Consider the following 12,106-nt stretch of genomic DNA (forward strand, 5'->3'; position numbering starts at 1 on the left):
GGCTCAGTTTTGAGCTTGTTTACATCTATGAACTTTGTACCTGAGAGTCCAAATTTCAAAGAACAAAAAACAGTAATATCCAAGTATTTAAAGCATATACTGTGAGAGTTTATCTTGCACAGTTCCTTTTCTGTTTATAGTTGAGTTGATAAGGCTGGCCCGTTATTTAACTTTTTATACCCAGTTCTATGAAATTTCAGTCACTTGTTTTCTGATAATTAAGAGCTTGTTTGAAAATACAACACTTTCCAGCTAGAAACTGACACCCACAATGCACTAGAATATTTTAGAAGAATGTTTTTACTTCAAGGGAAAGAAAACCCCAAGACTCAATATTAATCAGAATATTGGCAGGATTTCATTTAGCATAATACATGTAAACTGATCTTCATCAGTCTCATTAACCATTTTGGTTTTCATCTTTTATCATTAAGAAAATAGGTTTTATTAAACAGAGAAACAGTCACAGGAAAGTTAGGCTTTGTCTACACTTGCAACTGATCAACAGAATCTGTTGTTCACGGGTGTTTAACCCCTGAATACCAGGAACAACATTAAGTTTTGCTGTAGCAAGTGAAAGTATAAATGTTACTTTGTCAGAAGGAGCACCTTCCTGCTGACAAAGTAAAAGTCTCTGGTGGGAGTTGGAAGTATTTTATTGGTAAGATCCTGACAAACAGCATTCACATATGCCAACTTTTAGCAACAGGGCTAAAAGCTAACATGAAGCTAACAATGCAACACACAAGATGGTTTGAAACTTCTTTCAGAGAAGGGAAATAACCAGAAGCCTTTACAAAAAAATCAAGCATTACATTTTTAAAGAACTAAGCAAAGTATTACTAAAGGTCTGAATTTTAAAGCCACTGTTGCAAGCAGAAAGAAAAAAAAACTGATCTCTCTCCCATTTCATATCCCTCAACTCCATTTCAGCTATAATATCTACTCAATTCATTGTGAATCAGTGTTCCCTGTAAGCTGTGTGCTTGGGCAGCCACTCAGGAGAGATTCAGGGGCCACCCAGCTGATTAACAGAATGCCCACAGTTGGCAACCTGTGTTTCTATTGGGGGTGCACATACACATGCAGAATCATACAGCTGGAAGAGACCTCAGGAGGTCATCAAATCCAGCCCCCTACCCAAGGCTGGACCAAATTTATTCCACTTATGGATGGAAACAATAGAGGAAACATTTTGAATGCGATTATATTTAGTCTTCTCCCTCTCCCCCCTTTGGTAAACATGGTATATTTAATGGTCAAAAGCATACAGTATTCTCTCAAAACAAATCTCTCATCTCACAGCAGCCATAGTCTTGTTTCCAGTCATGGTAACTAAATTTAGATTAAATTAATTGGATCTAGAATCCTTTATCTCTTAACACCTAACATGGTATCTTCTTGCTTATAGCATGGATATTAACAGCTCTATATAGCAAGAGTCTACTAGGAGGAATGATAAAGAGGCTCTTGTACAGGTCCATGGTATGGTCATCCATCTTCTGGCCGTCCTCTCCAAGCAAATATTTTAACTACAGTTGGATACTGTGACATCCTTGGTAAAGAAAATCAATAAAGACTAGCTTGTGTTGTGTTTTTTACTGTCTCTAAAGATAGATATTTTGATAATCTCTTCACCATATAATTTTAGCAATTGTGCCTGTTATGATCTGGTTTTCTGTTTTATTGAACAAAGTGGAACCTAATGAGACTCTAATTTCTCATATTTGTATAATGATCAGCGCATAGTACATAGCAATACATATTTTACTCTTCTTAAATGCCTGAGTCAAAGTGGGTGAGGTAATATCTTTTATTGGACCAACTTCTGTTGAAAGGGACAAGCTTTGAAGATTCACTAAGCATTTCTTTAGGATTACTTAAAATGAAGTGCACAATTAAGGATTAGGAGGCAGAATTATGTGCTACAAATTATTGCAAAGAGCCATAAAACCAGTCTCTGTGTAGTCTATTGTTTATACGGTGAGGCATAGTTTTACTGCACAGAGAATAAATGTGACAAAGAAAAAACATTTAAATCCAAGATGTAATGAGTTTAATAAGGCAGGTAGATGTCTTCGTTTTATATTTGCTGTAGGACAGATGAGCGTACATTGAAACAACTTGAGACATAACAAGAAAATTTTTAATTCAATTTCTGAAGTGTAGGTTTCTCATTAATTTCTCATCCTCTTCACACTGAAAATATAGTGGTGTCTATCCCACCTACAGTCTATTAACAGTGTAAGAACATAAAACATTCAGCAAGTTCCTTTCTTTCCAACCTGGATCAGTTCTTCACAGAGTAGCCAAATAGATTTCATTCTAAGTGAAGCATCTCTGAGTTTTAGCCTTGCCCCCTCCCCCAATGTTATGCTATATAATTTCTTTATTGTATTGACTGAAGCATTAGACTAAGTTCACTCCAAACCTAAAACCCATAAACTACATATCTAAGTTTACGGACCCATGCTAAATAAAACCTAAAACATGACACTGTACATGCAACTTTTGGTATGATTTACTTTATAATCCGTTAGAGGTGGATGCAGGTTTTCAATGTAAAACAGTTTATCATCAAATGTGAAAACTCTCACTAAAGAGACCTGACTTTGTAAGTAACAGATGATTAATAAAACAAAACAAACCCCCACTAAGAAATGTCCCCCAGTAACAGTGTAGAACAGTCATGAAAATGTACCTGCTCTGTAATAAAATCTACAAATTTATTGTAATGTTTTGTTAATTAGTAAATTACACTCACCCATTTATAACTCTCCATATGGGTTTACAACATGCTTCATTCTGTACCTCTTACCTAGAGCATGGCTTGTACTCATAACAGATATTAATTGCCATTATTATATGAGGAATGTGTGACAAGTCAGGTTTCATTCATGCAACATATGTGGACAAAAATATAAATCATCTCTACATCTTATCTATTCATGACTTTTACAAGCAACATATACTAAGGTTTCAAGTGCTTTTTAAAGTGTGAGACAGAGTTCAGGAATCAAATGTATCTGAAATACGTTCTGCAACCATTTTCAATAAAAATGTGGATGTTTCTTCAGTGAAGTAGTGTTATAACTAATATCAAAAGCTGTTATTGTGACACTTCATTTATACATGAGTTATGCCTCAAATTGTCTTGTTTTGTAGAAGCAGCTTTAGTTCATAGTGTTGTCAGTTAAATATTCTAAAACAATACTTGTAATGAATGAGCAAACTAAGATTTCTAGGTCAATGTAATTCCACTTCTGTTCATCTCCCAGCAGTTTTTACAAATCCTCATTCCTTTTTGGTAGCATTTTGTAACTCTGAAGTAGTTGAACAATATTGCGTTTGTTTTAAAAATCAAACTCTGGACAACATTCAGTCCAAAGTCCAGTGTAACTTTAATGATTAAATTGCTTCCTAATGTGCTTTTATCAGAACAAAATAGGAACAGTATTCAGTTTGCCTAAAGTAATTGTTTTTATCCAAACATACCCTCTTCTGGAGATCTCTTAGGATGACAGAAATACTGAAATTCAAAATTCTGGGACATTGATAGAACATCAGCAGGTCAAATGCTTAAGAGGGAGGTTGCTGCTAAGATTTCAAATGTTTAATTTCTAACAGCTATCAGATTTAGCACTGCAAATCTGATAAGCTCTTAATACCCATGTCCCACAAAACTGAAAAATTAAATAACATCTTGAAATCCATGAAACTAGTGCGGCATAAATTTCTAAATGATGTAACTTAGTGACTTTGGGAGGAAATGACTATCTCCTTCATTCTAATTTTATACACAATTTCACTTGACATAGCTTGTGTTTTACAGATTGAACGTATATCTGAAACAAAGACATTTTATTTCTCCCAGTTTTCTATAGCATCTATTAATATAGACCAAGATTAAAAGGAGCCTACACGTCTAAACATAGGCTGTAAATCCATATTTAGGTACCAAAATAACTGGCCTGATTTTCTATAGTGCCAAGCATTCAATAGTTGATTGACCAATGGGAGTTGTGGAACATTCAGCACTGAAAATCATGCCCAAACAAAGCCTAGCTTTGGTATAATTTTTTGAAAATTGTGCTTACTGTAACAAGCTTTGGCTACCAATGCATAAATTATGTTATTGACACGGATTTAGGGTAGAGATCAATTACAGGAACAGTGTTTGAAAGCTCTCTATCCTTTACTTTACTTTTCATTTGACCACTTGTCTTGGGAGTTGTTACTGAGACTGTATTAAGGGGGAAAATACATTTTTTGTTATACTCTTGGAACACTGGGTTATCACAAAAAAGCCTAGCAATACAGTTGTCAAGAGCACAGTATAAATTTTAAAAATAGCCCATACACTTCCTTTCTTAATTCCCACGTTGTAACACATTAACTACTTCTATTTTTCTCAAAAGTGTCATTTTTTTCTGTTTTACTTTATTTTCCTATATTAACACTGATTACACTAACATGCAAACAAATGGTGGCAGAGGGTGAGAGAAGAGAGATGCACCACACATTTGATATTATCAGAAAGTTAAATATAGCAAGGCCAATGAAAACAGGCGGCCATTCATTTTAAGCTAAAATGCAGATTCCTAAGTTGGAATGTTGATAGGTCACCAAAACATTGCTACTTCAACCAAGTGAGAGACAGTATCTCAATTAGCATAAAAAAGCCAGGTCAGAGCCTTTTAACTCCTATCTCAAACAAATGTTCAATAGCAATATGCCCGCTGAAGTTAGTTCAGTACCACCTACTGGCGAGTCAAGAGCATCACTTCTTGCAGGAGGCTGATGGATGATCTCTGGAAGGGTCTAAAAATCTATTTTGTACATGAGAACTTACAACATTATATCTTAAGTTACGTTAGGAGCAGTTTGGAAGAGATCCATAACATTCAAGTGAAGTTGTGTTTCTACAGTCTTGCTCAGATTGAGACTACTTTACTGTAAGTAGATGTGATCAGGTGCATCCACTAAATTAAAGCAGCCCTGGCATGGTGGTAAAACTAAAACTTTATTTTTCAGCAATAAGAGAACAATGCTTTGCATGTTTTCTTCCATAAAAGATCTTTTGCAGTAGATGGAAATATGTAATCACCGTAGCAACTCTACTGGCTAAAGAATTGGGAGTGTTTTAAACTGGCCCAACTTCTTGTAATACAACACATTGAAATTAGAGAATTATATTAAAAGGGGTTGGTTGTTAAATTATTTAAAAACTGCTCTCAGATGTAGGCCCCACATAAAAAAATGTATTTTTTCATTGTAAAATGGAATTCTCAGCACTTGACCACAGTATTATAAATGACACACTGCTATTAGAATTAGGGCTGTACATCATTTTTTTCTTCTAAGACTATATTTTTGTATCTTTACATGAAATAATCTGTGCAGCTGAAAAACTATTTGGTTAAATCCAAAGATCTTCAAGTAGTTCAAATTATTATGGAGATTCTCAGCGCATAAAAGGGTCTTTTCAGGAATTATACATAAATTTATTCACAATGTGACTATAAGGGTTATCAACACCAAAATTGTGTTAATTGAAAAGGGAACTATGCTGTAGGTGTGAACTGGACAGGTGACTGGTGCAATAGAACAAAACTACTATGATATCGCTATAAAACAGCATATAGAAGTTTGCAGTACTTAATCCATTTAAAATTATTTCTATGCAGAATACATGTATTACTGTAAACCAAATATAAGATTCATTTTAGGTTATAAAAATATTAGAAGAAACTGCCTGCCTTAATACGCTGCCTTTATACAGTTTGCATTTAAAGTATTCGCAGGCAAGATTAGCATTAGACTTTTATGACTATCTTTTCAGGACACACTTCTTTCCTTAAATTCAGCTGGTTGAGATATATTCTTCTATATTGTCCACATCGTTGAAGATCATTCCTCGCCCCCTCCTTTGTTCCCCCCTATATTATCCCTAGCTCCCCAGATGGAACTTCATGCTGCTCTTGAAAGATATAAGAAATTTTCAGTCTATGTGCTTCCCCGCTTTTCTCAATTTTGAAGGCCCACATCATGTCCTAGGAGAACAGGGCTTAATGTGGTACTTGCTAATGTCTATCCAAATAGCTACATTCAAATTCAAGAATGAAAGGTTCTATTGTCTAAATTGTTTGATGCCCCTTGCCTGCTTCTCTCCCTAACAGTTTCTCTCTCCGTAACAGGATATCTAACAGTAGGTAACTATATTGCCTGTTGTCACCTTATAGACTAACTGAAGTGTAGGAGCATAAGCTTTCGTGGGCAAAGACCCACTTCGTCAGATGCATGCATCTGACGAAGTGGGTCTTTGCCCACGAAAGCTTATGCTCCTACACTTCAGTTAGTCTATAAGGTGCCACAGGACTCCTCGTCGCTTTTGCAGATTCAGACTAACACGGCTACCCCTCTGATAATTGCCTGTTGTGTTATGCACCAATATAATTCCCATTTTGATTACTCAGAAGAGTTCTGCAAGGCACTCCAATTTACTATCATAAGTGAAGAACAATTTCTGTGTGTCAGTCTCTTGCGGTCTCATCAGTCTCTTGCTGGTTTAGTGAACAAGAACCAGGACTAGTTCTCTCACAGAGTAGTGAAGTCAACCGTCTAGGGGTAGTTAACTTTGAATATTCCATTTTCAGCGATGCCAGAATTTCAGTTGTTTATAACGACAAAATTTTGAAAAAGAAAAGCCAACAAGGATGTTACTTTTCTGACTTGAAATTTATAAAATGCATGCATCTCATTGTATAAGTATTGCCGGAACCTCTAGTCCGGCAATAATCCATAGTCCAGCATGATTTTAGTTAGCCAGGTGTCTACTTATTATGGATGGGGCCAAATTTCCTGTGCCCTCCCTTACCCCATCCATGCTCCTTACTACTCCAGGCTGGGACAAGAGCTGAGGGTGGCTGCAGAACCTTGAGCCAGAGCCAGGAGTGGAGCCCCAGAACAGGGACCCAGAGCAGTAGTAGAGGGGCTGGCAGCTGGGACCATGGGCCATCACTGGAACTCCCACGTGGAGACCCTGGGTGCAGGGTCACGCTGAACACAAAGCCTGAGGGGGTACAGGTGGTGTTGTAGCTCCCTACTTCCTGCACCTATGGAGACTCGTGCACATTGTTGACCTCCAAAGGTTTGGCAAATTCTCTGTTTCAAGCACCATTTAGATCCCAAGGGTGCTGGACAAGAGAGGTTCCACCTGTATTTACTTCTACTAGTCCTGTGATGTTTTTGGTCTCTCATTTACATATTATAAAGTTCTGAGTTTCCAGCAGTCAGCATAGAAAGTTCCTGCATAATTCCTTGAAATATAAAATACCTATCATAAAAGGAACACCCATCAACTTAAAATATTCATTTTTAGTAGTGGTAAAGTAGGGACAAGTGTAGTGCCTGTGAAATGAATCTGTTTGAAAATTTCTGCTTTTACAATCACTTTTTAAAAAATTGTTTCTCCCAACACTTCTTTGTTGCTCAGTAAATATTCAGATTAGTAAATAAACTAATCTGACTGTAGTTTTTATTTTATGCAAAGTATTGTCAATGTATGACATTAACAAATGGATAAAAATGGAGAAAAACATTTTCTAACTTATTTCAGAAAATTTCTAAGCTCTTTCACATGTGAAAACACCGCAGCTATCACTTGAATTTATTTTCCTTTATGAAACTGGTTTTCACTTCACTAAATAAAATCCTTTATATACAAAGTGAAATTGCAAAACTTTTACAATACTGTAATAAATTTAATAGTGTTGAGTAAGAGACCTAGCGTATACATTGTTATGGTAACATTACCAAGCAGATAAAAAACCCACACGCATTTTTACGGAGTCAATTATTTAAAAAAGTAACTGAGCCATCAAAAAGTCCACATGTCTTGACAGAATAATCAAGTAATCTTATTGATAATAACCATCATTTGCTCTCAAGCTACATCTTCCCTGCAGTTTGTTACCCCAACTTGTCTCACTGAGCAATATTCTCACAAGTGAATAAGGATTTTGAGTGCACATTTTGAAGCACGTTAAGCAGCCTGATTTTCACAGGCCGAATGCTTAGTTAGCATTGTCTGAAAATCTGGCCTCTTCAATTTATCTCAATTTTTGAGAGTATGTCTACACTAGCTCGTTAGTTTGAGCTAGGTAGGCAAATGAGGGCAACCGGAGTTGCAAATGAAGCCCGGGATTTAAATATCCCGGGCTTCATTTGCATGTTCCCGGGCGCCGCCATTTTTAAATCCCCCTTAGTCAAACTACCTACTCCGTGCTGCGTGTAGCCGCGGGCACGGAGTTCGGACTAAGGGGGATTTAAAAATGGCGGCGCCCGGGAACATGCAAATGAAGCCCGGGATATTTAAATCCCGGGCTTCATTTGCAACTCCGGTTGCCCTCATTTGCTTTCCTAGCTCGAACTAACGAGCTAGTGTAGACATACCCTGAGCAACCAAGCAGGGACCTCCAAAAAATCACTAACTGCTTTTAAATCTCTTGGACATTGTGTTCACTATGAGATATTTCAGGGTAGGATCCATGATGTTCTATTTCTGTAACACTTAGCAAATTTTTAGACATTAAATAAAGTTATCCTTTTATATAATTCATGCCAAGATTTTCTTTGTACATTTCCACCACCAAATTTAAAAAATGTTTTGTTGAATGAATTATTTTATTTTGATTTAATTTATTTTTTTATTTAATAATTCTGAATTTTAGAGCAGACTTGAGTGCATATGTAGTACAATGACCCATGCTGGCAGAAATAGTATGGGATATGTGAAAGACATTCCCAACATACTCTTGGAAACCTATATGTGAATACCTGCAGATTTTAAAGAGAATTTAATTAAAAGAAAAAAAAATCAAATAAATTAACTTTGGTGTATACAAATCTAACATCTTCAAATCTCCTCTCCTATAAAGGTAAATATTTATTAAAATATAATACTTAAGAATTACTAAAGCTCTGCATACAGCAGAGGCAGGTCAAGATAACACAAACAAATATATTACTATTTCTGTAAACAAAGTAACATACCAAGTGTTCGGATTTTTTAAAATTTATTTTTAGGAGAATAAGCATTCCTTCAATAGATATGTACAATTTCCTCCGTGCATACAAAATTCAAGCTTAGAGCACAGATCATACATGTCGTAGGACCAAACACCAGGATGCTATAAAAGACTTAATTCAGCAATGATCTTTATTTGGATGAGTGTACATATTTGCTTGAACGGTCTAAATAGACTAAATCAGTTAGTCCCAAACTTTAGCCAAGATTTAGCAGCAGATTAACAATATAGGGTTTGGGTTTCCATTTGGGAAGAAACAGAAGACAAAATTGAAGTTGAAATGCTTGCTCTAGATCAGGGGTGTCCAAACTTTTTTCAAAGAGGGCCAAATTTGATTAAGTGAACATGCGTGAGGGCCGACCATTTGCCTGACATTCTTTGAACCATTAAAATTAAATGCAAATTAACTATTTTATGCAAAGCTTATTGCAAACGGCATACTTTTCATTTCGTCACATGGATGACAAATCTAAACAGGTGTTAAATCACTCTGCCTTTCATATCTGAAGGCCAGATGAAAAAAAAATCCAGGAAGCTGAAATATATGTCAGGAACATTGTAAAGTATATTACATATTATTGGTAATAAAGGTTGTCTGTCAACTTTTAAGTTAAAAAAATACGAACAGGAACATAACACCAAGTATACATGTTGTGTCCAAATATATTTATAACTGATTTAGACCAACTGACATTAACTGAGATTTTACAATGTATTCATCTCAATACATATGGATTCGTTGGGGGCCATAAAAGATAGATATTGCCAAATTACCTGTGGGGCCGTATTAAACCGGAACACGGGCCGCAATTGGCCCGCGGGCCGGACTTTGGACATGCCTGCTCTAGATCAAGCCAAATGTATAGAAAAGCCATTGTTGGCTAAGCTAAAACAAGACCGCACTTTCTGTACACAACTTGCTCTGAACTGCTTTAGTTTCCCATATATTTTAAACAGAGAGCAAGAACAAAAGCATAAAATTCCTAGTTTAAAAAACAGGATTTTTAAAAATGTGAACAATTTGAGACCAAGTTGAAAAATACGCAAAAAATAAAAAATGAACTTACCAAGAAGCGAAATAGGTTGGGTAACAGGTGGAGGTATGTTAGGAGGTGTTACAGGTGGTGGAACAGTTGCAAATATTTTGGAACCATCACTAGTCTCAGCATTCCCTCTCGATCCAGAAACCACTGTTGGAATGGGATTTCCAATAGATAAGTCTTTCGTAGTGTCTTCACTTATGGTAGGCGCAGTAGCTGAGAAACCATTACAATAATATAAGAAAAGTTAGAAGTATTTTTTTCTACATACATCTCATTCCTTCTCTCTGTAGTTCCCTTCATCAATGTACAAACACACACTTACAATTTGGGATGCTTATTGCTGGAGTGTGAGGAACAGATACTGGAGGGGTTAAAGGAGGCGGTGGTCCAGGAGGAAGAAAGCCTATATGAACAAACACAAATTGACAAATTGTAACACTATATACTTTTAAATCATATTTTAATTTGGCAGTTTTATTGCAGACACTTTATATGGTTATAGATTTACATCCAAGAATATTCTTTAATATACCTGGGGGCAAATGCATTGGATTGAATCCAGGTCGCAAAAATGGAGGTGGTGGTACACCAGGGGCAAATCCAGGAGGAGGAATCGTGAAAGCAGGTGGCTGAAGTGCACCAACTACAGGAGGACCGGATGGATGTGGAGGAACCTATAGAGGAAGGAAGGAAGAGTTAGCCTCAAGACTACATGTACTTGATGAGAAAAAGGCCGGCTGCCCTTTGTTGGACAAGACAAAAAAAAAAAAAAAAAAAAAAGTTAGTAAAAACTGAAATTGATCAGTGTTTGAGTAAAATCACAGCTATTTGGAGAACACACAAAATGCCATCACATTAAATTGCAGTTCTGCTCTGAAAAGTAACCAGATAAAAAAAGGCATCTTATAAATAAGGATGTCATTTGGTCATGGACTCTGAGACTAACAGAACTTCATGACTTCGTCTCTGGATGTCAGCCCTTGCAAGGAGGGCTCCAGGTCTGCTGTGACCAGTCATTTTCCCATGACTATACCACAAAATGTGCTTATTTTTACTATGACAAAATCAAATCCATATTTATAAGCAAATCTATCAGTTGTATTTATTTAGTTGCATCTGGTACTTTTTTACTCCTAATAACACTTCATTTAACTGAATGGTGTTTCTTAGAACGTAAGAAAAACCATTCTGGGCCAGACCAATGGTCCATGTATGACAGCATCCTGTTTTACAACAGTGGTCCCATGCCAGGTGCTTCAGAGAAAATAAAAGATAGGTCAATTATTTAGTGATCCTCTATCATCCAGTGTCAACATCTGGGAGCACAAACTATTTTATTAAATTCAAACTAAAGCTAGGCAACAACACTGAAGACAACGGGGCTAGGCATGTACAAGTGAAGGTAAAATGTGTGTTGAAAACATAGTTACTGTGGAAGCATGAAATGGGAATAACTAGCTCAATTCTCCAAGCCTCTTTTGATAGCTCATGCAAATTCAAGCAAGATGTCTTTTGCTACAAATAAACAAATTTGATATGGAAATTGAGAGCAACATACAGTTCCATCACCACTCTCAGCATAATGTTTTTTAAAAAATATATAACTTTCATAACGGGCTTGAATTTATTTTTGTTTAAATTTAGACTATGCCTGAAATATGACAAAAACATAGTCTTTCCTATTTTAAAATGTTATAAAGTTAGTTTTAAATTACATTTCCTTCCTGTGGTATTATTTTGGCTATATTTCTTAGATAGTTATAAACCTGTCCCCCCTTCTTTCACAAAGATGTTCTGTATTTCCTGCTAGTGAACATGAACATTTTCACTTGACTTTTTCATGTCAAATCAGCATCTCACTTATTGGTAAAAAAGTAAGTATGCTGCTTTTACAGCTGGTTAATGTGTCTTATCTAAAAATTAAATAAAAAGGACTTCTGATGTTTACATATTATAGTTCTTTATTCTCCTGGT

The 12,106-nt window shown here is 36.0% G+C and overlaps 1 protein-coding gene across 2 annotated transcripts in view; it reads right to left on the bottom strand.

The window, feature by feature from the left end:
* Positions 1-12,106, bottom strand: part of SCAF4 (SR-related CTD associated factor 4) — a 72,521-nt gene that overhangs the window by 5,258 nt on the left and 55,157 nt on the right. For both annotated transcript variants that reach the window (XM_075910686.1, XM_075910691.1), the window contains exons 17-19: positions 10,665-10,806; positions 10,455-10,535; positions 10,157-10,345 (exon numbers count right to left, since the gene is read on the bottom strand). In XM_075910686.1, the coding sequence (XP_075766801.1) occupies positions 10,157-10,345; positions 10,455-10,535; positions 10,665-10,806 (412 nt within the window). The remainder of the gene's footprint in view (positions 1-10,156; positions 10,346-10,454; positions 10,536-10,664; positions 10,807-12,106) is intronic.

This window comes from Pelodiscus sinensis, chromosome 1 (assembly GCF_049634645.1).
Source record: "Pelodiscus sinensis isolate JC-2024 chromosome 1, ASM4963464v1, whole genome shotgun sequence".
NCBI classification, from domain to species: domain Eukaryota; kingdom Metazoa; phylum Chordata; order Testudines; family Trionychidae; genus Pelodiscus; species Pelodiscus sinensis.